This window comes from Peromyscus leucopus, chromosome 8b (genome assembly GCF_004664715.2).
Source record: "Peromyscus leucopus breed LL Stock chromosome 8b, UCI_PerLeu_2.1, whole genome shotgun sequence".
Lineage (NCBI taxonomy): Eukaryota > Metazoa > Chordata > Mammalia > Rodentia > Cricetidae > Peromyscus > Peromyscus leucopus.
In genome coordinates this window covers 56,387,144-56,412,134 of record NC_051086.1, presented here as the reverse complement: position 1 = coordinate 56,412,134, position 24,991 = coordinate 56,387,144, and the positions used below count along the sequence as shown (strand labels likewise).

At 46.5% G+C, this 24,991-nt stretch overlaps 2 protein-coding genes across 5 annotated transcripts in view; one reads left to right on the top strand and one right to left on the bottom strand.

Annotated features, from left to right (window-relative positions):
- The first annotated feature begins 153 nt into the window (after window positions 1–153).
- LOC114706318 (neuferricin) lies at window positions 154–22,650 on the top strand. 4 transcript variants are annotated; one of them, XR_005090464.1, is made up of 6 exons: window positions 154–491; window positions 5,927–6,067; window positions 11,644–11,830; window positions 15,848–16,065; window positions 19,867–19,978; window positions 20,919–22,650. XR_005090464.1 is itself a non-coding variant. In XM_028888691.2 (5 exons), exons 1-5 carry the CDS (start codon window positions 242–244, stop codon window positions 15,600–15,602), a joined length of 894 nt encoding a protein of 297 aa, XP_028744524.1. In that variant the 5' UTR covers window positions 154–241; the 3' UTR covers window positions 15,603–15,940. The 4 variants fall into 4 exon arrangements, 2 of the variants coding, with proteins under 2 accessions (XP_028744524.1, XP_028744525.1); XR_005090465.1 differs by lacking the exon at window positions 19,867–19,978; XM_028888691.2 differs by lacking the exons at window positions 19,867–19,978; window positions 20,919–22,650 and adding an exon at window positions 12,822–12,923 and having other exon boundaries at window positions 15,389–15,940.
- Window positions 20,827–24,991, bottom strand: part of Ankfy1 (ankyrin repeat and FYVE domain containing 1) — a 67,926-nt gene continuing 63,761 nt past the window's right edge. The window contains exon 25 of the mRNA XM_028888690.2: window positions 20,827–24,563. Coding sequence (XP_028744523.1) covers window positions 24,431–24,563 — 133 coding nt within the window. The 3' untranslated portion in view covers window positions 20,827–24,430. The remainder of the gene's footprint in view (window positions 24,564–24,991) is intronic.

Genomic DNA, 24,991 nt, shown 5'->3' with positions numbered 1-24,991 from the left:
TTGAGGGCAGAGACCATGTAAGCCCAGACGGTCTTTCGGTGCAATTCCACTTTCTCCTCCACGCTTCACGTTCTCAAGCTATGCTGGGAAAGGATGAGAAAGAGTCGGAGCCGAAGGGTGAACTTTACTCTGAGGCTTGTCGAGCGTCGCGCCGCTGACGTCACGATCGGCGCCTCCGCCATCTTAGTTGTGGCTAAGGAGGTGGCGGTTTCGGAAGTGCGGCTTGTGTGCTGCTGTGTCGATGCTGAGACGATGTGGGCTTGGCGTGGTGCTGAGCCTGGTCGCGGCGGCAGCGGCGGTCGTGGCCATGTGGTTGATGGACTGGTGGGGTCCCCGCCCTGGCCTTCGCCTCTTCGTACCCGAGGAGCTGGCCCGCTATCGCGGCGGCCCGGGGGACCCGGGTCTGTACTTGGCGTTGCTCGGCCGCGTCTACGACGTGTCCTCTGGCCGGAGGCACTACGAGCCTGGGGCGCACTATAGCGGCTTCGCAGGTATCAGCGAGGCTCTCACACCTTTTCCTCCTGCGCGGGGCCGTAGCCACCCCAGCGGCATGCGTTCGTCTATTGGTTTCTTCATCCGCGCCCCGTCACCCCACGTTCCTGGCTGCTGTGGCAGGAAGGACACGGCTGCACGATCCTGGCTTGCGCCCCGGGCGCAGCTATGCTAGTTATAGAGCCGCACGCTTTCTGTCTGCCGCTGTGTGTGACTGATTCGGAGAAATCAGATGTGTCTCCCTAGCTACTGCTTACATTCATTCAGAAGTCTACTTTGCCTATATAGCTACAGTGCTTTCCGTCACTTCAGAGTGATCCGAGCTAACCTTTGCTTCGCCCATCCCGTTTCCCCTAAAAAAAAACAGTATTTGAGTCGCCCCCCCACCGCGCCCCACTTTGGTTCTAGTAGATGCACTTGTCTGCTTTTCTGAAAAGATAATGAAAAAGAACAGGGAGAATGAAGTTAGAACACAGGAAAGCAAGTAACACTTACAGTCTTTTTTAATAGCTACGATAAGCCAGAAGTGGTGGTGTTTTGTGGTCCCAACTATTGGAGTGGCTGAGATTCTTTGAGCTAGGAAGATCCATTGGGCCAGGAATTTGTGGCCAGGCTGGCTCAAAAACAAGACGAAACAAATCTTAGAATAAAATGGGGTATGTTTGCCCACCTAAGAACATTTATCAAATTAACTTTATTCTACTGCCCACCTTCCCCCTTTTAACAACTGAGGGGACTGAAAGATGTCATTTGACTAAAGTCCTTACAAGATATGGGTATAATGTTCAGCCTAATAATTTTTAAATTGGTCTTTAAATTTTATTTTATGTGTGAATGTTTTACCTGCTTGTACATCTCGGAACCACCTGTGTGCCTGGTGCCCAGGGAAGCCAGGAGAGGCTTTCGAATCCCCTGAAACTGGAGGTGTGGATGGTTGTGATGTGCAATAGGGTGCTGGGAACCTGGGTCCTCTGGGGGAGCAGCCCCTCCTCTTGACCACTGAGCCAACTCTCCAGCTCCCAAGCTAGTAATTTAAAAAAAATATTGCTTTTCTAGCCGAGGAGACTACCTCTCACTGTTTGGGGAAGGAAAATGCAGGGCAAGCCTAAGGCTGGTGACTAGGTTGACAAAAATTCTAAACTTTCCACTGGTCATTTAGGAGAATTAGGAAGCTGCATTTAAATGCAAATCACTTCCTTCTCTCCAAACTTCAAACAATCCAGAAGAGGAAGGGACCTACCCAGGGACATAGAGAGTCAGAAGCAAAGCTGGATTGGAATCCAGGCTTTTTTTTCTTTTTCTTGCCAGTTGACTGCACTTTAGGACACTGTCTTACCAACATCAGATAACCTCTGTCATGGATGTACACACAGGTTTTGGCATGAACACTTCCACTTCTGGGAGGATCCTTACACAATATGTGCTGGTGTCTGTTGAGTTCTGTGTATACAATATTTGACCTCCATTGATTGACTGCTGCTGTGGGACCTACCTCCGCCAGGTGCTGAGAAATCCCAGATGTCTCGGACTGCCCACACAGTCTATTAGGGAAGCAGATTTGTTCATTTATGCAGTCAGTATTTATTTTTATTGAGATATAATTCACAGAAAACTTATTTTAAAGTGTACAAGTGTTTTTATGTATGCAAACATTACCACCATCGAATTTCAGAACATTTTGCCCATCCCCAAAGGAAACTACCCATTAGCAGCCCCTCTCTATTCTCTACCTCCCCGGCAATTCCTGTGTACATTCTGTTCCTACTGATTGCGCCTTCTGTAAGTAGAACCACACACCTCACACATGTTCTTTTTTGGTCTGGCTTTTACTCATCCATAGCATGTGGCCGATACTTTTTTTTTTTTTTTTTTTTTTAAAGGATCAGGTCTTACTACATTGCCCTGGTTGGCCTGGAACTCACAAAGATTAAAGGCTTGCCACCACACTCAGCATTTATTCTTTTTTATGACCAAATAATAATTGCATGTTTAAATACTAAACTGCATTTGATAGACTTTTGGGTTATTTCCACTTTAAAATTTAAATTTGGTCAGTGTATATGCTTACAGTGTGTGTGCCACAGCTTGGACGTACAGAGACGGGGAGAAAATTTGGAGTCAGTTCCCTCCTTGTTCTTGTTTCTCCCTAGCTGTGCCTTTGGGACTGGCTGGCCTGCGAGCATCTAAGATTCTTCTGCCTCTGCCCTTGCTGTGGGAGTGTAGGCATTACAGATGCACACTGCTGCTTTTGGCTCTTATACCTCTGTTCCACTGATTAGACTCCAATTGTCACCAGCATTTGTATCCACTTCGCCGTCTTGCTGGCCCCATTTCCACCTCTTATAGAGATCTCTAGTATTAAATTGGTGAATATGTTGTCCGTTCCCCTAGTATTCATCTGGATGTGGATCTGCTGACTCACATGTTGATTGTTACCCTTTCATGTCTCTGTACCACTCTATATCTCCACAAGGAATGCATGTGAGTTTCAGTTTCTCCACACATCTGATTTGTTAAACTTGTTAAAAGTTTTGTGTTGTTTTTTAATGTTAGGGATTGGATGCAGAGTGTCATACATGCTGGGTGTTTTTGGTTGTTTTTGACCTTTCTCTTCTTTGGCAGCTCCCAAATAAATCACACACACGGAGGCTTGTTCTTAATAATAAATACCCAGCCTTAGCTTGGCCTGTTTCTTGCCAGCTTTTCTTAAATTATCCCATCTATCTTTGGCCTTGGGGCTTTTATATTTCTCTGCTCCTGTATACCTTTCCTTTCCTTCTTACTCTGTGTCTGGCTGTGTAGCTGGGTGGCTGGCCCCTGAAGTTCTCTTCTTGTTCTCTTGTTCCTTCTCTTGCTCCTCCTTGATCTCTTTTTTCCCCAGATTTCTCCTTCTATTCTTTCTGCTTGCCAACCCCACCCATCCTTTCTCCTGCTTCACTGTTGACTGTTCAGCTCTTTATTAGGCCATCAGACAGGCACAGTAACACAGCTTCACAGAGTTAAACAGATGCAACATAAACAAATACAACATATCTTTGCATCACTAAACAAGTGTTCCAGAGCGTAAACAAATGTAACACATCTTAAAGTAATATTCTCCAACAGCTAGGTGAGCATTTTATTGCTAAAATACATCCCCAATTTCTCCTCCTACTTCATTTTTTAGATGAAGTCTCATATAGCCCAGGCAGTCCATGAATACACAGCAATCCTGGCTCTTAATGTCTTTTTATTGTAGTGATCCTCGTGGGTGTAAAGCGCTGTCTCCTCTGTATGCCTGTCCATGCGGAAATGACGAGCATGCCCTGCTGTGTCTTTGTGTCTCCCTGGGTGCCAGGAATCCAAACTCAGGCCCTCCAATTTGCAAAGCAAGTACTTCATTGACCTGGCATCTCTTACTAAAGCCCAGTTTTGTGATATGTTTTTTAAAGGGAAAAGTAAGTTTACCAAAGCCTCTAACATAGTCAGGGAGGAGTAAAGTGGAAGACGACACCATAAGAAAGTGACTAGATAAGGTTGGTGGCAAATGCTACTGAGGTAAGGATTTTGGATATTCTCATAAGGCAAAGGGAGGCTCTGAGGATTTTGGCAGAAAATGACATGGTGATTTGTCTTTTTGGGTTTTTTTTTTGTTTTTTTTTTGGGGGGGGGTTTGGTTTTTGGAACAGGGTTTTTCTGTGTAGCGTTGACTGTTCTGGAATTTGCTCTGTAGATCAGGCTGGTCTCGAACTCACAGAGATCCTCCTGCATCTGCTGAGTTACTAGGGTTAAAAACATATGCCACCACTGTCCAGCAACAAGGTGTTTTTGTTTTTGGTTTTTTTTTTTGTCCAGAGCCAGGTAAGATGGCATTTGCCTTTAATCCCAGCACTCTGGTGGCAGAGACAGGCAGATCTGTGTTCAAAGCCACTCTGGTCTACAGAGCAAGTTCCAGGATAGCCAGGACTATATAGAGAAATGCTGTCTTGAAAAAAACAAAATATAAAATATCAGTCTAGGGAGCTGGGCATGATGTCCTGCACCTTTAATCCCAGTACTCAGAGACAGATAGGCCAGTGTCTGATTTCTAGGCCAGCCTGGTCTATGTAGCAAGTTATAGGTCAGCCAGAGCTACATAACATAATAAGATCCTGTCTCAAAAAACAAAACCAATAGAAAACAGTGTAGTTCTGGAGACTCACCCATCAGTTAAGAGTGCTTGCTGCTGTTCCAGAGCACCTGAATTGAGATGTTAGCACCGATGTTGGATGGCACCCTCAAGTGTTTATGCACATAAACACAGACATGCATACACATGTGGCATACACACACACACACACACACACACACACACACACAATTTATAGCAATAAAATAAAATGCTAGTCTGAGTGTTACCTGAAGAATAGTTTGGTAGAATGAAATGTGGTCCCACTAGGGGTCCTCTGTGGTAGTTCACCTGAGAGATGATGGCATACTGGGATTGTTGGGTAGCAGGTAGAGACAGGTGAATGAATATAGAACTATTTAGGAAGAAAAGACTCTGGCACTAATTAGATGGGGGGATAAAAGAGGTATCAAGCCTGCATTTATAGATTAGGCAACTGGTGATAAGGAACACCAGAGGAGATTAAATGACCATTTCCTGGGACTGATGACCAGTAGCTCAAAATAGGCTTTTGAACTTGTGATGGCAATGAGACAGCTAAGTGACATTGAGTAGAAGTTGGATATACAGGTGTAGTGCTCAGGAAATGCCTGGGCTAAACATACAGCCTAGATAGGGGATCTGAAACCACATGGGTGGATAAGATGGTCAAGTGAGAAGGTGCAGATAATAATTGATCCCTAGGGCTAAGTAGACAGGTGCTGGGAAAACCAGGAGTGGAGTGTCATGGAAGCCAGAAGTTACCATTTTGAATTTATCAATTGAATAGTATTGAAATTAAATAAAAGCTGATGGGCTAGGTGTGGTGGTGCACGCCTTTATTCCCAGAACTTGGAAGGCAGGCACATCTCAAAAAACCAAGTGGATAACAGTTACCAAAAATTCATGTTCCTGGTCCAAGAGGTCCCTGGGAGGCAGAAACAGGCAGATCTCTGTGAGTTAAGCCAGCCTTGTCTGTGAGTTCCTAGACAGCCAGGACTACACAGAGAAACCCTGTCTTGAAAAAAAAAAAAAAAAAGGGAAAAAAAAGGAAAAAAGAAATTTTACTTGGTAAAATATTGTGATTTGGGCTGGAGATGGCTCAGAGGTTAAGAACACTGACTGCTCTTCCAGAGGTCCTGAGTTCAATTCCCAGCAACCACATAGTGGCTCACAACCATCTGTAATGAGATCTGGTGCCCTCTTCTGACCTGTAGTCATACATGCTGTATACAAAATAAACAAATAAATCTTTTAAAAAAAGTATTGTGATTTATAACCAAATCTTTGGCAACTTCTTTCCTGAAGGCCGGGATGCATCTAGAGCATTTGTGACAGGAGACTTTTCTGAAGCTGGACTCGTGGATGATGTAACTGGCTTGTCCTCCTCTGAGATACTGATACTTCAAAATTGGATTTCATTCTACGAGAAGAATTATGTATTTGTCGGTATGTAGTCCTTGACTGTAGATTTCAGTTGCTTATCTTGCCATGTTTTTCAGGGTACCTGGATTCTTTAGGAACTGGGCTCAAGGTAAAAATTTGAAACCAGCCCTGGGGTTTTCACATTAGGTTCTTGCTGGTAGTGTAGGAGTAATCTGTGGGAGGCCAGCTCCCACCTTTTCCAGGGTTCCTATGAAGAGGAGAGAGGAAAAGACTTTTTAGATAGAAAGATAGCAGAAATGAGACAGACAGAAACACAGGATAGCTTTGGGAGGACCTGAGTCAATACCCAATGGCTCCTTCTGTCTCTTCAAATAGGCGTTTTATAACAATGCCAAGGGGCAAAAGACCTCCCCCTTGCTAGATCAAAGCATACTGCAAAGCCAAGTGCAGACCTTTCCAAACACCTGGTAACCATGCCCATGGTCCAGTCATTCCCCTATGCAGACCTGCTGGGTAACGCAAGCTCAGATCTCACTAGGAAACCTCTATGGGTCTCACAGTAATCCTCAGAAGAAGATGAAATTGTGGATAATCTTGGGAGAGTATTGCCAGGCCTTATACTTTGATGTCAGTGGCCCCCTAGTCAGTATCATCTGCGTTGGATATGAACAGCCAGTTCCAAGAGGCATCCTCCCTGTGGCTCCAGGACAGTTAGGAAGGCTTGAAGCCACTTGTTCATGGTTCTGAGGCTTCCTTTTGATTGCTCTCTGATGAAGCAGACATCTTGAGTGAACTGTTTCTGGGATGGAAGAAGTGCCAATCACACATTCATTTATTCATTCATTCATTCAGGGTTTCATGCAGCCTGGCTGGTCTCAAACTCACTATGTAGATCAGGCTAGCCTTGAATTCCTGATCCTACTGCCTCCATCTCATGTATTAATGCCAGTTGTGTGTTGTCCTGCATTTATTGCTTACTGGTGATACATGAGGGATGTAACTCTTTTTTTTTTTTTTTTTTTTTTGTTTTTTTTTTGTTTTTTGAGACAGGGTTTCTCTGTGTAGTTTTGCGCCTTTCCTGGAACTCACTTGGTAGCCCAGGCTGGCCTCAAACTCACAGAGATCCGCCTGGCTCTGCCTCCCAAGTGCTGGGATTAAAGGCGTGCACCACCACCACCACCACCACCACCACCACCACCACCACCCAGCCGGATGTAACTCATAAATGAGCAGACAACTGACAGCGATCACTACAGTCTTTCCTGAGCACTGAAATCTAAGATGGCTGAAGCCAGTCCTTTCATCTGTGTGCAGCCCCACCTCTCATGGAGCCCCACGTGGGCTTGACTGGCTTCTTGTGGAAACCAGTGTCCCTTTACCATTGGAATTTCCTGCCCCTAATGCCTCTAAAGGCTTGCTTTCCTTATTGCTTGGGCTTCTTATTCTGAGAACCATCATATTTTCCTTAACTCTTCTATTCAACATCCAGTGTTCAAGCTCTGATTTTATAAGATCTGAAATGAGTGCCTTTCCATTCCATTCCTCTTCACTCCTCATCTTCGTCCATTGTTGACCTTCCTTATCCCACATCTACTCCTCTTCCCACAGTTAGCATACCCTTAGTCTGCCCTAGATGGTCCCCACGGTCACAACCATATATGTCCTCTCTACTCAGTGCACTTGTTTCTCCCTGTTCTCCAGGATGTTGCCAAGGGACAGTTAAGTGTCGCTGATCTGCTGAAGTCCTGCATGCTAGGCAGGCAGCCTACGGACCAAGCTTCGTCTCGAGCCCCAGCTTTTTAAATTCTGTTAGTTTGCTGCAAATCCCTTGTCACAGAGCCCTAAGTTGGTTGGCTGCTTGTGACTGGCTGGGGTTAGACTTTGTTCTACTTCAGTCTTTATCAGAAAGGATCGTAATCAACTTCACTTATGCTCAGATGGGTCATAGTTATTCTGAGTCCTAGTTGGTGTTTTATGGTGAGGTTTTTTTTTTTTTTTTTTTTTTTTTTCTTCCTTGATTTTTTTGAAACAAGGTCTCATAGAACCCAGGCTGGCCTCAAACTTGTTGCATAGCTGATGTTGACATTGAAGTCCTGATCCTCCTGTTTCAATGCCCCTACTGTAGCAAGTATTCTTGTCAGACTATCTTTGGACCTCCAGCCCACAAATAATGACCTGGAGACTTTTATTAATTATGAAATGTTTGCCTTAGTCCAGGCTTTTTCCCAACTAGCTCTTATAACTTAATTAACCCATTTTTCAGGTCTACATTCTGCCACGTGGCTTGGTTACCTGTTCTTTTTATGGCACATCCACCTTGCTCTGAGTCTGCTGCTGAAATCTCAAACCTAGATTCCTCCTCCCAGTCTCTCTCTCTGTCCAGAAGTCCTGCCTATACCTCCTGCCTAGCTGTTGGCCATTCGGCTTTTTATTACACCAATAACAGCAATACATCTTCACACAGTGTACAAATATCCCACAACACAGGAGTGTGTTCAGTGCAGTTCCTGCCAAAGCTTTGGCATGGGGACCATCTAAGGCATGAGGGACATCAGAGGATAAAGACCAATTTCCAAGGATCGTATTGACTTGGACATAGTTAAGAAGCCATCGTTGTAGTCGCACAGCTTCACTTCAGGGAAAATGAGGCAGGTTTTGTTGTGCTCTGGATACACATTTAAAGACCCAGCTGGCAAACCTGTTCTCATAATACAGCATCTAACACTCTGCCTCTGCTCCTGTTAGCCTCTCTTTGGATATCATGTCTCAACAAGATAGACTCATCCCATGCCATACAAAGCCCTCTGTACCAAAAATTTGGTTATAAGCCAACCTAAAGATGTCTAATCTGACACTAAGGTCCTGATCTGTCATCTATTCATGTAGCAAACATTTAAAACAGATGCTCTGAGCCAGACAGCAGTGGCACACACCTTTAATCCCAGCACTCAGGAGGCAGAGGCAGGCGGATCTCTGAGAGTTCGAGGCCAGCCTGGTCTACACAGCAAGCTCCAGGAATGGTGCCAAACAATACAGAGAAACCCTGTCTCGAAAAAACAAAAACAAAAACAGATGCTCTGTATGAAACTGTTTTGAGTACTGGGCCTCGCAGGACACTTTCTGACTAAGCAGACATCTCCGCACAGGGCTGTGATGACAGGAAAACGGACCTAGCAGAAGGAAGGGTAGCCATACTGAGATCTGGGGAGAGTGTAGCAGGCTGAGGGAGGAGTGGTGCCTGAGATGGGTATCAGCAAGGCCTGCTCAGGCACTACAGAAAGCCCTGTGCTGGAGCACGGGAAGGAGGGGCAGGTGGCTTAGGGAGAGGCAGAGTAGACAGCCGAACGGCTGGTGGGACCTGGGCGCCTCGGGAAGAAGTTTGTGTGTTATTTGTGTTTTGAGTAGCTACCGGAGGTTTTAGTCAGGCATAGAGGTGATGTAGGATTCGTGTTGAAAAGAGTACTCAGCTGGGTGGCGGTGGTGCATGTCTTTAATCTCTGCACTTGGGAGGCAGAGGCAAGCAGATCTCTGTGAATTTGAAACCAGCCTGGTTTTACAGAGCGAGTTCCAGGACAGGCTCCAAAGCTACACAGAGAAACTCTGTCTACAAAAAACAAAAAAAAGTACACAAGGGGCTGGAGAGCTAGATGTCTCAGTGGTTAAAAACACTGACTGCTCTTTCAGAGGACCAGATTGAGTTCCCAGTACCACATGGTAGCTCACGATCATCTGTAACTCTGGTTCCAGGGGATCTGACATGCACTGTCCCTTCTGAGCTCCATGGGCACTACATACATGTGGTGCACAGACATAGGTTCAATCAAAACACTCATATACATAGAAATTTAAAAACAAAAAGAGCATCCAAATTAGGACTATGATTCTAAAACTTGCAAAACTGAGACGGGAGAATCAGAAGCCTCAGGCTGGTTACCGAGGCCTGTCTCAAAATAAATTACAGGTTACTAGGTAAGGACATACCTGAGTGGCAGAACACTCACTCACCATGCGTGGAGCCCTAGTTGTGCTCTGAGCACTGGGGGGGGAGGGGGGGTGGAAATGCCCCAGATGCTTTGTGGAGGAAGTACTATAGGAAAGCCTGAGCTGCAGCAGAGGCCAGCTGGAAGGTTGGATAAGGTAGCAGCCGTGGAAATGGACAGGAATGGACAATCAGAATATATTTCAGAACTGACAAGGTTTATCCATCAGCCATGAATGAAGGGAAGGACATACCTGAATGTGAAGGAGTCAGGAGAGAACCACTGCTCTTGACATAGATGGCCTGAGGGAGGTACTAGTTTCTGTTGCTGAGATAAATTGCCAGGACCAAGGCAGCTTTATTTGGGCTTAATGGTTCCAGAAAGAAAGTCTGTAATGTCAAGGGAAGCATGGCAGCAGGCAGTTAATCAGAAGCTGAGAGATCACTTCTCTAAGTATAATCACAAAGCAGAGAGAGGATGTGAACTGGAAGGACAGCAAGGCTATAAATGCTCAAGTCTCTTCCCTCAGTGACCTACTTCCTTCAGCAAGTCTACACTACCACCCCAAATAACACCACCAACTAGGAATCAAGTGTTCAAATGCCTGAGCCTATAGAGGACATTTCTAATTTAAAACCACAGGAAAGTTGGTAAGGGAGTGGGACCTGAGAGTATGAATGAAGTCTAGGGCTTTCCATTGGAACCTAAGTTCTCAGAGACTGACTGGAGAGGTTGGACCCACGCTACCTCCTGTTTGATCAAACCTCCCTGAAGTGTTTTCTGGGGCTTCCTCTCTACCTAGTAAGGTGGTACCTTTTAAGACCTCAGGCCTTGGACACAGCAAGCTGTGGTACTTAAAGAACTAAACCTTTTTTGTACTGGCCTGAAGGTTGCAACCACTTGGTAGTTGCTTTCATAGCTTAAATATTAAGAAAATTTGAAAGCCATTTTAAAAACTATTGTCCACTCTCTTATGTCCACTAAGAACTTCAGAAGAAAGTGGTGGAGGAGAAAGCATGGGCTCTGAGCTGGTCTAACTAACTAAATAGTTCTGTAAGACCAAGTAATTGGACATGGACCCCAAAAAATGTGGGTTAATAAACTGTATGTTCACTCAACATTACCAAATACTCAGTGTTCCCCCAAGCACTACAGAGCATTGATAAATGTGTCACACACGTTCTGTTTTCAGGCAACTGATATTGTCTGGAGGTGATAAAAATGTGATCATTTCCATGTTGGCAGCTAGCTGACTCTTTAGCCCCAGCTAACCAGAATCACAGATTCTAAACTCAAAATAGCAAATGGCACTGATAGAGTCTTTAAGTGATTTCAGACATCCTCTGGAATTTCGCAAGCCAGGCCTCCATCATGTGCATCTCTCAACACTCTTATCTTCCATGCGCCTCCCATAGAACAGCTCACCAAGCTTTGAACACTCAGTGACTTTTCTTGCCCAAAGTTCCAAAGTCCTTCTACAGTCCTCCCCGAAACAACTGGCCAGGTGTGTCACAGCAGTACCTGGTGAGTTTGGTGCCAGTTTCTGTTGTAGGGTTTCTATTGAGGTGCCGAAACACCATGCCCACAAGGAACTTGGGGAGCAAAGGGTTTATTTGCCTTACCCTCTCTGCTGCTCTGCCCTTTTCCTTGTTATCCCAGGGAGACTGGTTGGAAGGTTCTACGGAGAGGATGGGCTGCCCACTCCAGAACTAACCCAGGTGGAGGCCATGGCGGCCAAAGGCGCGGAGGCGAGTGAACAGCAACAGAGGGAAAAGGGCAGGTTCCCTCCCTGCAATGCCGAGTGGAGCTCTGCTAAGGGGAGCCGGGTCTGGTGCTCCCGGAAGAGGTAAGCAGCCTTCCCTTCTGCTGCACACCTCTCCTGAATCCTGCTCCTAAGCCACCCTTTTATTATCTATTATTTGTTATTCAGGGAATCCACAACTGACTGCTAAGCTAGGGAGCTTACATGTGCTGCTGTACATGTTAGATCTTCTGAGTTATATTCATTTACATATTGTAACGAAAACACCTGAATGAAGCAATTTAAGGGACGAAAGATTTAACCAGTTTTAAGGTTGTAGAGGGTACAATCCACCATAGCAGAAAAGGCATGGTAGAGAGGCTTGGTGTGTGGCCGTGGAGGTGTGTAGCTACCAGTTCTCATATCATTACAGATGGGGAAGCTGAGGTTGTGCCAGAACCAGCAGGAGACACAACCTTTAAGGCCTGCCCCAGTGAGTTACTTCTAGCTAGGACTCAGGTACTTCTACAACCTCCCCAAACTGCTCTAGCATCTAGGGACCAAGTTTTTCAAATCTACGGACCTGTTGGGGACATGTCATATTCAAGCCACAAGAGGGGGATTAAAGGAAAATCCTGATGGTAGGACCTTTAGTACCCGAAAGAAAACCTCAGGGTTGAGAAAGGCCTGAGACCTGGGCCTCTTCCTCCCCTCTCAGTTTCCCAGAGATCCTGCTAAGGGAGAAATGCTGCTCTGGGAATTCGATGGCACAGGTACTATTTCTTTTTTAAAATTCATTTTATTTTGTGTGTATTGAGAGTGTCTGTGTATGTATGTATATGTAGGCCTGTGGAGGTCAGAAGAGGACATTGAATTTCCTGGGACTAGAGTTATAGGCAGTTGTGAGTGGCCATGTGGATACTGAGAACCTAACCCAGGTGCTCTGCAAAAGTAGCAAGTGCTCTTAACTGCTGAGCCATCTCTCCGGCCCATAAAGTTTCATGATTTTCTTTTCTTTTTAATTTTTATTTTTAAGTGTGTATATACAGGGTTGGAGAGATGGCTTAATGGTCAAAAGCACTTGTGTCTCTTACAGAGGGATCCAGCACCCACTTGATGGCTCACAACCATCCATAACTCCAGTTCCAGGGGATCTGATGCCCTCTTTGGACTTCTGCAGGCACCAGGAACACATATGGTACGCATATATACACACAGATAAAGCACTCATACATATAAAATTTAAAAAAGGTCCTGTGAATGTAAATGCCCAAGAGTCCAAAGATCTTGAGTCCCTTGGAACTGGAGTCAGAGGATGTTGTGAGCTATCAGTGTGCGTGCAGGGACCCAGACTCAAGAGGAGCAATATGTGCTCTTGACAGCTGGGCTTTCTCTAGCTCGGGTACTACTTCTTGACTACTTCTGCCTGTTCAGCCAGAGATGAAAATTATTCCCGCCCGCCCGCAGGAGAGTGGGGTGGGAGGTGGACCCATTCTTTGATGCCCTCAGGTACTGTTTTATTTTTATTTTCTTTGCAACACAATCTCATGTGGAGATCCTAGATCAACCTCGAACTCTCTGTTCAAGGATAACCTTGAACTTCTGATCCTTCTGTCTCTACTGAGACCAGGAATTAGCAGCATCCACCACCATCATGCTGGGATTATGTAGTGCTAGCCATGGTTTGACCTCAGGGCTGTGTGCAAGCTCTGCCAATTGAGCGACATCCCCAGATGTTTGTAAAGCACTGTGGTGACTGGAGTGTAGCTTAATGGTGGAGCACTTGCTGGAACATGGCCCTGGGTTCAATCCTTAGCACTGTTAAAAGCAAGGCAACAAACCATAAAAAAACAAAACATAAAAGCCCTAGTATTTCCGGAAGTGCAGGCTGGATAGAAGTCTCTTCCTGCGCGAGCACGGTGCAGTGAGAGGGGCTGCTAAGTGGGGTGCCATAGAAGTGATTCCAGACATGGTTTTGTCTGCTTTCACCGTCTGGTCAGCCACACTCAGACTGCAGCTCTGCTCTCTCACGGCTCCTTTAGCTCTGGGGAGGTGACAGTGGAAACCAGGACTAGACAAAGCTCCTACATGCAAAGGATCAAACCAACAGTCAAGCTCTTCCTGAGGAGGACTGGGGAGAGGACCACACTCCTGTGTGCTAAGCTGTGTAGGGCTGCCTTCTTTTTTGGTTTTTTGTTTGTTTGTTTTTTGAAGATAGGATTTCTTTTTGTAATAGTCCTGACTGTCCTTGAACACTCTCTGTAGACCAGTACTGGGATTAAAGGCATGTGCCGGCCGCCACTGCCCGCCGCCGCCGCCGCTGCCACCACACCACCACCACACCCCACCACCACCACCACCACCACACCACCACCACCACCACACCACCACCAGCATAGAGCTGCCTTCTTCCACCAGGGATCTATCCATTGAGTAGACAGAGCGAACAGCCAAAGCCACCGGCTTTCTCCAGGGGTGGCCACTGTACCATCCTTTCTGCTTTAATTCGGGCAGTAAAGTGAGGGTTCAAAAAGGAAACCTTCAGAAACATGGCTTTTATGGCACCATTGGAGCCTGGTCTCCCACCTAACAGGACAGTCTGAGACCTGGCTGTCCTTCTTGGGACACATCCTGGATATAGGCAGACTCAGAAGGCACTGGGGATATAGGAGGAGCTAGAATCCCGTGGTGTTCAATTAGATGCCCCCTGTACCCCTTGAGAGCCTCCCCTCCCCCAAGATGCTTCTGTCTCATGAACTCCTTTGCATTCAGGACTGCATTGCTCAGGCCCTGTCTCCCACAGAGTCCTTCCAGAGCTGTTCCTGAGCCCCACCCGGTGTTGTTTTCTGTTGACTTGAGTGCCTCTGGAAGGAGCTCTGTGAGCAGGGACCAGGTGTAGAATAAGGCTTCCTGGTGGAGTGGACAGCTGGACCGAGAAAGGACTCATTTTGGTACCTAAGCAGCTCTGCTCATGGATAAGATACAAGTAAAATGGTTTCTAACAGTGCCAGTTCCTCTAGCAACCTGTGATCCTGGTCCCGAGCACTGGAGCCCAGGGTCAGTTTTATAACTGTCACTTTCCTTCAGCAAGGCCTCTGAGTCTGCCAACTATCAAATGCAGTACCCTGAAGTAAGTTAGGTTCTTCTGCCCAAGATAGGAGGTTGCCATGGTATGCTGGGCCAGAGTGGAGTCCTCCTTCCCTGAAACCCAGCAGTCTCAGGAGTTGGAGCCATGCAGAGCCAGCACAGCTTGCTGCCACACTAATGCCAAGGCCCACCCTCCCAAGTTCAAGCCCAAAGATGAAGATGCTGCTCAGCATGGATGGGAAGGACAGAGGACCAGGGCTGCTCACTGGCTTATCAGGGAGACCTCTCAGTCACTAGCACCAGCTCAGGGGAGTGGCACTGCTGCTGCTTGGGAAAGAAGAGGGGGTGGGGCAAGGGCCCAGGGCAAGGAACATGGATGCTGGCTTCCTCCTGGAGACGGGGAGTATTAGCATTGTGTGTGGAAAGCCTGAAAAATAGGAGAGCTTGTAGCCAGCTTGAGATAGGAAGTGGAATGAAGGGCTGCTTCTTTTCATAACACCCTGCAAGCCCTCCTCTTGCCCCGGGGCTTGTGAATTCATGCTTTTAAGAAGTCTTCTTTCTTTCCCTTTTTCCTAGTGGAGGTGTGAACAGAGACTGGACTGGTGTCCCCAGGAAGCTGTATAAGCCAGGGGCCATGGAGCCCCACTGTGTGTGTGTGAGAACAACTGGCCCCTCTAGTGACCAGCAAGACAACTCTAGACACCTAAATCGTGGGGACTTGGACAACCCCAACTTGGAAGAATACCCAGGCTGTTCACCTCTGGCCATCGAGTGTTCCTTCCCACCCTAAGATGGTGTCCTGTATGTTGATGACACATGGAGAACCTTCCCTAGATCTCCAGAAAGCCCTTAATATTTATGCTCTAGGAGGCTCCGGGCAGGAAAATAGGAGGATCAAGGACTCCACCCTCACTCTGCAAATGTGTTTCACAATTCCGTTGGCTGCAACAGGAGCATGATAGCCTACCTGGTACGGTCAGTTTGTTTTGACACTGTTTGGAACCTTGGCCCTGTCATCTTCCTTCCTTCCTGCAGTCATTCGGGAACACAGCCTGATCAACATAGAACTGCCTGGAGAAAGTCTGTGAGCTCCAGCAAGGCACTTCCCACGGACTCACTGCTGCCCTGATTAGAGCTTGGGCTCTGCCATCATGCCAGTCCTGCTGAGACTTGGAGCAGTAGCAGAACAAGACTGTGGCTCTCAGCAGAGAAGCAGGCATTTCCCAAGAAGCCTCGAATCTTGCAGAATCAAGGTAACTGTTCTAAGTCACAAGGTAATTGACTAAGTTCCCAATGTCTGACTTTTGTGACATTTCTAAAACCTCTACTCCAAGGCAAACTTGAATTTTAATTTATTTTTTTATTTTATTTTTTTTGGTTTTTCAAGACAGGGTTTCTCTGTGTTACAGCTTGAGCTGTCCTGGAATTCACCTTGTAGACCAGGCTGGCCTCAAACTCACAGAGATCCGCCTGGCTCTGCCTCCTGAGTGCTGGGATCAGAGGCGTGCGCCACCACCGCCCAGCTGGCAAACTTGAATTTACTGACTCCATCAGAGCTGGGCTGGTACAGTGAGAAGTGATAATAAACTGGGATGGGCTGATTCTGGGATAGGAAAGCTTTTGCTCACACAAGTGGAGCACACGCAGATTCCCCCTGCCTGAGTGTGCATTAAACAGCTCACTGCCCTATCATTAGTGAAACGTCCCTGCCCCCCAGAAGTTTCTGTAACTATCCCACATGTTGAAGGGCTTCTGTCCCAGGCTTCTCAGCTCATTCCCTGCAGAATTCCCCTGCCTGCTTGGCAGGGGCCTGTTCTCACCTGCTCCTGGAGCTCTGGCTATCCTGACATGGAACTCACAGGGATCCATCTGCCTCTGCCTCTCGAGTGTTGGGATTAAAGGCCTGTGCCACTATACCTTGCTAATTCTTACCTATTTTGATCTCTGCTACTTTTTAAAAATTTAATTGGCTTTTTGAGACAGGATTCATGTATCCAGGCTAGCCTTGAACTCGGTAGGTAGACATGTGGTACCATGCCCAGTTTATACAGTACTAGGGATTGAACCAGAGTTGTATGCATGCTAGGCAAGCACATTACTGAGCTACAGCCCTAGGCCCTTGATCTTCATTTGTCTTGACTATTGACCATGATGTCCTGCAAGGTCCCCATAAAGCCCTCACTTACTGCACTGATCCCACCAAAGCTCTTCCACGTCTCTGAAAGCTTCATCCCCAGGAACCTTCTCCTTGGCTTTTCTTTCTCCTACTTCAGGCAACACATTGCTAGGCAGTATCTCTAATCCAAAGGGCTTGATAATAAAGAAGTCTGTGAGCTCTTTCTGGAGGCACTGCAAATCCCACATTGCCTTTTTTCTTTAGCGTACATGATGTCTATGTGTGCATATATCAGTGAAATGTGGTTAGATGTCTTCCTGTATTTCTCTCCACCTTCTATAAGACAAGGTCTCTCACTGAACCTGTAACTCTTATTTGACAAGACTAGTTGGCCAGCAAGTTCCAGGAATCTATCACTTCCTTCCCAGTGCTAGGCTCCAGGTGTCTATCATCATGACTAGCTTTTTACAGAGATCGAACTCCAGGCCTTCTGCTTGTATGGCAAGTACTTTATCAACTGAATCATCTCCCCAGCCCTACAAACCCCACATTGCTAATGCTTTCATCCTCTCTGTCACCAGATGTCATAGCTTCAGCTGTCAACTTGACACAAACTTAAGAGTCACCTGGAAAGAGAATCTCAACTGAAGAATTGGCCAGATCACATTAGCCTGTGGCATGTCTGTGAGGCATTTTCTTTCTTTCATTTGTTCTTAAAAAACAAATAGACAAACAAAAATCAATGTTTCTCTATGTAGCCCTGGCTGCCCTGGAACTTGCTATGTGACCAGGCTGGCCTCAAACTCAGAGATTCCATCTGCCTCTGCCTCCCTAGTGCTGGGATTAAAAGCATGAAGAAGCACCGTGACTGATCCCTTTATATCCCTGTGTGTGCACATGGGGACTAGGTTTTTTTTTTAAATTGCTAATTGAAGGCACATGGCGGGGGTGCACACCAGTCTGCTGTGGGCTGTGTCACCCCTGAGCAGGTGGGCCTGGTTGTACAAGAAAGGTAGCTAAAACCAGGCATGGAGGTTCACACTTTTAATCCCAGCAGAGGCAGGTGGATCTCTGACTTTGAGGCCAGTCTGTTGTACAAGAATGAGTTCCAGGACAGCCAGGGCTACACAGCAAGAAAAAGGTGTCTGTCAGCTGAGCAAGTCAGCTAGCAGCATTGCCCCATAGTTTCTGCTTCATTGGCTTCTGTTGATTTCCCTCAGTGGTGAACTGTTACCTGGAAGTGTAAGATACAATAAATTCTTTCCTCCCCAAGTTGGTTTTGGTCAGGACACCATATGACTACTGCCACCATCCCTACTCTGCCCCCGGGAGAAGCCTGGCAGGTGGTCGGAACTCCTGCCTCCCGGCCAGTCTGCATCCTTGAGTCCTGTCTGCTAGCTCTTCCTCTTTATCTCTCCTCCTTCTGGTGTGTTTTTAGGTTGGCAGATCTTGCTATTCCACTGGCTTCCCTGCTGTGGTAGGTCACCTTTCTTCATGATGATCAGGGTAGTCCCCACTTAAACCTCTCAGTGTGTCTTAGGGTTTCTATTGCTGTGAGAAACACCATGACCAAAAGGCAAGTTGGGGAGGAAAGGGTTTATTTTGCTTACACTTCAGCATTGTTTTTTGTTTGTTTGGTTGGTTGGTTGGTTTTTTTTTTTTTTTTTTTTTTTTTTTTTGGTTTTTTCGAGACAGGGTTTCTCTGTGTAGCTTTGTGCCTTTCCTGGGACTCACTTGGTAGTCCAGGCTGGCCTCGAACTCACAGAGATCCGCCTGGCTCTGCCTCCCAAGTGCTGGGATTAAAGGCGTGCGCCACCACCGCCTGGCTCAGCATTGTTTTTTATCACTGAAGGAAGTAAGGACAGGAACTCAAACAGAGCAAGGAGGCAGGAGCTGATGCAGAGGCCATGGAGGGGAGCTGCTTACTGGCTTGCTCAGCTCACTTTCTTATAGAACCCAGGACCAGAAGCCCAGGGGTGGAACCACTCACCATGGGCTGAACCCTCCCCTACTGATCTCTAAATGAGGAAACGCCTTACAGCTGGATCTCAAGGAAGCATTTCCTCAGCTGAGGCTCCTTCCCCTCTGATGACTCTAGCTTGTGTCAGGCTGACACACACAACCACCCAGTACCCAGGGGCTCTGTGGGGGAGGATCTTTGAGGATCACATCAGCACTGTGGCAGAGGGGTCCCCTGCATTGCCTGTCTGCCAGCTATTCCTTCCCTATGTGCCATGCATGCTGTCTGGTCTTGCTCTATGTAATCCCTACATGCAAACTCTTCCTTCTGGGGAATCTCTCTCCCTCACTCCATTAGTCTCCTGTTTATTTTTCAACAGTCCTGTCTACAGAGGCCCTGAGTACCTTCATTAGCCATAGTCCCACAGAGTAGATTTCAACTCTTGCCCAGCTCTCCACCAGCACTTGGTTGCTCAACTCTTGTGGGCATGGTGGTGCAACCCTTGAATCCTAGAGGCAGAGACAGGCAGATCTTTGAGACTAAATAGCAAGTTCCCTACAGTCCAGTGCTATAGTGAGACCCTGTACCATCCCATTCCCAACCCCACAAAAGGTTTTACCCTCATGGGCTTGAATGATGAATCTTGTCAGCCTCACACTGGACACACTGGACTGATTCATACATTCGTGGACCATGAGCATTATGTTTGCACTCCCAGGGCAGGAACTCACAGTGAACTAATCAAGGACCTTGTTCTGAATTCTAGACAGCCCTGAGCCTGGTTCCTGAGTGCTGGGATTAAAGGGGGTGGGACATCCAAGTTCATAAGAAGCCCCTACAGAATGACCTAGATCACACAGCTAGTCTGAGTCTGGGTGGGCAAGCAAAAGGAAAGTGGGCTAGAGAAAAGAACACATTTGTCCAAGGAAGTATCCGGAAGACCCGCTCACCAGAATTTTTATTCCTTTTTCATGCTAGAGTTGAACAGCTTTATGGACCAGATTTTAATCTGCAGGCCCCTAGACCTTCCTTGACATTCTCTGAAGCCCACAGTGCCAGCCCCCATCCCTTTTCTTCATATTGGCCAGTGGTAAGCTCATCATGGGTGATTCCTTATGAAATAATGGAATAAAGGAGTCCAGGATTCTCTGGACAATGTCCACGGGCCAGACAGCTGAAACTCCATCAGCACTCACATGCATCATGGAAACTTGCACTTGGGAGGCAGGGAGAGAGTAAGGCAGCTGCTCACGCTGCACAAAACACTTACTTTGAGACAGCTGCCAATATGTGTCACATAAAATAGAGAATTTGAAATGTAAAGGGTAGCTGCTCTAGATGTTTGTTCACATATCAATTTTTTTTTGTTTTTTTTTTTGGGGGGGGGTTTCGAGACAGGGTTTCTCTGTGTAGCTTTGCGCCTTTTCCTGGAACTCACTTGGTAGCCCAGGCTGGCCTCGAACTCACAGAGATCTGCCTGGCTCTGCCTCCAAGTGCTGGGGTTAAAGGCGTGCGCCACCACCGCCCAGCCAATTTTTTAAATATATTATATTCTTTTTATTACTTTGAGTACTTTGCCTGCATGTATATCTGTGTATCACATGTATGCCTGTTGCTTGAGGTTGTGAGTTTCCATGTGGGTGCTGGGAATGGAACCCAAGTCTTTTGTAACAGTTGCTTTTAACTACTGAGCCAACTCTCCAGCCCTCATATCTTTAGTTCTTTGAAACAGGGTTTTTCTATGTAGCTCTGGCTGTCCTGGAACTAGCTCTGCAGACCAGGCTAGCCACAAACTCACAAAGATCCCCCTGCCTCTGTGATAACAAGTGTGTCCCACCACTGCCTGGCTCAATTTTTTAGAATTTTTTTTTAAATGTTCATTGGTACCTCTGGATTAGAAGTAGCTATAACATAAATGTCTTTAATTAAAGCTTCCACTTAAGATTCACAATTTTGCCTCATTTTTATTATAAGGAATTATTACAGAAAATGAAAATATCAATATTTGAAAAATACATTCCATTACACAGACTCCAAAGAAACAATGCTGCTAAGCGCCATGGTCCCAGATGATGCTGTCATTCCCACACTGAGCACCACCAGAGTGGTTGGAAGCCAAAGTGATCTATCCAAACATGTGCCTGCAGTTTTAAAGGCCCAGCTGCTGCCTTGTCCTTGGTCCTACAAGGATGTCACAGAACACCCAGCTCCACACGGCTCCCAAACAGGCAAGTCAGTAAGTCCAGCCATCCCCAGATTCCCTTGCTATAGAAAACCAGTGCTGTCAGTTGTAACAGTTAATATATTTATGCCACACGAAAGAGGAACTGTATAGGCAGTGATCCTCCAGAGAAAGGTTTTAAGGCATCTTTGACCTTGGGAATTTAACTATTTAGTTAACCAGTCACACACTCAGGTTTTCATTAGATCAGTTCTGTAGTGAGCATGGCTCAGAGGCCTTTGCTGAGCTGCTTCCTCTGTTGGGCTGGCAAGGGAACTCTTTGGCTTCAGGTGGCTCTAGGGGGCTGGACCTGAAGGAAGCCAGTGTTTGTGAGGGAGGCATACATGTACTTGTACATGATGCTATTGCTGCCTCTCAGGCCGAAGTATTTGGCAGTTCAGCCAAGTTCTTTTCTCCAGGTAAGGAAATCCTAGATGGAGGCTTTGCCCTCCACCCCTTGTCTGCGAACAAGCCTAGGGCTGGAACAGTTGAGTATGGGGGGCAGGCACAACTTGGGAAGGGCAGTGAGACCACACACCCAGTTCCTTGAAAGACCCATTCAAGGAAAAGGAGGAAGCTGACAGAAACAACTCAGGGCTCTGAGGTAGAGGATAAAAACATCATGTGGACCCCACTCCTTGGAGAGAATATGGCAGGTGAACTGAGCAGTCTAATATTCAGCCTTGACTGAATTGGTTTTGGGGTGGAATAGGCCCAGAACTAGTGTTGTAACACATCACTGAGTGAGACACCAGTGAAAGACAACTGGAAACAAGGGAGTCCTCAGTGTAGGCACTTAAGCTGGTGGGACATCGCTGTTAGAGGATCATAGCAAACTAGTTTCAGCACATGGTTTGTACCTGTCTTTAAAAAAACAAAAAGCCCTAATGATGCAGTACACAGTAAGACTAGAGATGCATAAGAGCAGTTAAACAGCTAGGCAAGCACAGCAGTGCTAACTGATGCAGCAGTTGTGTTTCAGTGACGTTGATTCTTCCTGCTCTGCTCATTCACAACTGGCAACCTTTTGAATTAATAAAATGAAGTTTTGCTGCAAGCTGTCAAGGTACTGATTAAGACTGAACAAGAACAGCTAAGCAGTTTCATGGTGAAGTCTGGTCAGCACAGAGAGCACAGGAGAGACACAGGAAGTCTGGTCCTGGCCAGGGCAGTGCACAGCAGAAGTGTAGGGCAGGGAGCATGGATGGCATGGTCAGGCTGTGCAAGGATGCCTGAGCCATGTCTACAGCATGGGTACCAAAGTCACACAGCCTCTTTCCGCCATAGCTGGTCACTATGTTGACCTCTGAAGGAATAGAAGCTTGAACCCACATATTTTGGGGCATGATCTTCAGGTTTTAAGTACAGTTATAGGCAAAACTGTTACTGAAACTGGTATTGTAGGGCTAGGAAAAAATGGTCGGCTTCATCCTGATTTCCTATTTTCCCCTCTCCACTGTGATCATAAAAAAACAAGTTTATGTGTACCAACCACCTTGGTTCATAGCAGAACCATAATTACCTTCCTCATTAAAAAAAAATCATGGTACCAACTAAATTCTAGGGCTCTGTGATTTCTTTTAGGCAACAATAAATTGGAAACAGACCACATGCTTCCTTCATATAGTTGCTGGCCAAGACTGGCTAAATATTTCCATAAAAATTCCCTATGAAGTAAGTCACAGGCTGGGGGACAGTGGCACTCCTCCAAGTAACTCTTCCTTTCAACCTGCATTCAAGCTAATATTAAACATATAAATCACACAAGTATTTTCCGGAAGTAGCACACTGGTTTCTCAGCACATTTTCTATGTATGTAGGCAGTTAAAAAGTCTAACTCTACAGAATGGAGGACATACCACTATCCAAGAAAGAAAGCGATGCCAAAAGAAGTCCCTTTTATTCATACATCCGAACTCCATTAATGCAAATAATGGGGGGCTATTAGATGTCTCAAAAAGATCAGTGTGTGTGATTGACATTGTTAATCTGAGTGTAACTAGTGTTCATCTCAGAGTAGTTGTGTTTTTGTTTCTTTAAAAAAAAAAAAGTAGAACTTTCTCCTTCAGTGTGCAATATAATAAAATTGAAAAAAAAATTAAATTCCAAACCATAAACAACCCCAAACACTGGCCAAACATTAAAAAGAAAGAGGCCCAGCATCCCAGGGTTAATACAGGCAGCAGGAAGAACCAACGCCCTGTGCTTTAGAGCCTTGCTCCACATTTCAGCCAGACTTCCAAAACAGGCTGCTCATAGTTTGGCCAGGGCCCTGGCTGCTGGCTCTGATGGGCAGGGTACTACTCAGCTGGCCCCAGCAGCACTCAGCATGCATGGCAAGCTTTTAGCAGGAAGGATGTGTCAGGGAGAGAGGACCTGGACTGAAGTCATACTCATCTTTCTCATCAGTATGAGTTTCTTCCTTCTTGGCAGTTTTCCCTTTAAGATCAGTGTGTGCTGAGGTTTAGTCCGAGCTGGCCATCAGAGCCACTATAGAAGGGATGTGAAGGGATTTTTGAGTTGGATTCACCAATGATGCAGCTTTAGAAAAAGTGCAGCACAGTCAAAGTGCATTTCTTCTACCACTCAAGTGGCAGCGACTGAGGACTCCACAGACAGGACGCAGCAAAACGAGAGAATGAGACAGCTGCTAGGTGTCAAGCTGCCACTGCACTCTGACACCCAGCAGTATCAACATTGGTAAAGCTTTCGGTTGTTAAGGCCACAATTTTTCAGCTCTCATCTTTGAACCCTGTTTAGAAAGATTTCACCTTTTTAAAAGGGGCAGCTCACTAAAAAATACAGCTTAGCTTAAAAAAGAAAGAAAAGACTTGAGGGCAAGAGGTTCCTATTATCTTTATGAAAACACTGTGCATTAAAGGCCATAGCCACGCAGAGGAGCCACCACCCTAGAGTAATCAGCTCTGTCTGGCAGCTGCGCTCTACTCTGTCAGGCTCTGCCTCTGAGTCAGCCCAGGCAGGAAGACTGTGAATTCTCCGAGATGGACGCTATACTATCAGAAGGGAACATTGACTCCAAGTGTCCTTATGTGCTGCTAGCCGATGCCTGTCACATGAGTCATCCAGGCTACACTGGCCTGGTCCAACCAGTGAGACATCTAGTGCAATAGACCACAGTTTGACACAGTCATACAGAATCATCTGAAATGGGATCACACCATGGTCTGTAATTGTTCCAGTCTTCTGCCACAGAGGAAGACAACTGCCAGCTCTTGCTCTGGGTAGGAGGCAGGCTGGTGAGTAGAGCAGCTGCTGGGGGAGGTACCAGGGGATGCAGGCCTGGACCCTCCTGGGGGCTCACTAAGAGACTCCACCCAGAGTCAGTACATCAAAGCAAATGTTGCAAACCCGCACAGGCTTGTTCAGGTCAAACTTTATAATAGGAATCTCCTTGGTTGAGCATTTATGGCAGAGAAGACGGCCGCAGTGACGACTGTGGAGGCAAAGAAAGAAGTGTGAGGAACACTGAAAAGCAGACTGTTCCCAAGTGGCCAGTGAAGCCAGGCTCTGACTGGTATCTGTGGCCAACTCTGCCAACTGCCAGCCAAATCACACCAAGTCCCATATAATATTTAGTTCTTAACAAAATACCAACTAGTAGCTAAGCTAAAGCAAACAGCAAGAATATAAGCTGCCCCACCTTGCTAAGACTGCCGCCTAGACCTTAGCACCCAAGAAAGCCACAAGTCTGGGTGCTCCTGCTCTCCCTATTCTCCCTTCACAGTAGATCCTGCTCAGTTCTACCATCTCCTCATTCTGTCTGTTAACTTCTGCCCAGGAGTGGCTCAGGCCCTGACGGGCTCATCGTGGACAAGGACGGAAGTGACGACACAGCTGCAAATGACGGTGGGGCCTTTCTTA

What these genes read in the sequence shown, in the direction of transcription:
- LOC114706318 (XM_028888691.2), top strand. Translation starts at nt 242, where the DNA reads ATGCTGAGACGATGTGGGCTTGGCGTGGTGCTGAGCCTGGTCGCGGCG. An exon ending in GCACTATAGCGGCTTCGCAG is followed by an intron (nt 492 to 5,926) that starts GTATCAGCGAGG and finishes TCTTTCCTGAAG; the next exon opens with GCCGGGATGCATCTAGAGCA. An exon ending in GAAGAATTATGTATTTGTCG is followed by an intron (nt 6,068 to 11,643) that starts GTATGTAGTCCT and finishes TTGTTATCCCAG; the next exon opens with GGAGACTGGTTGGAAGGTTC.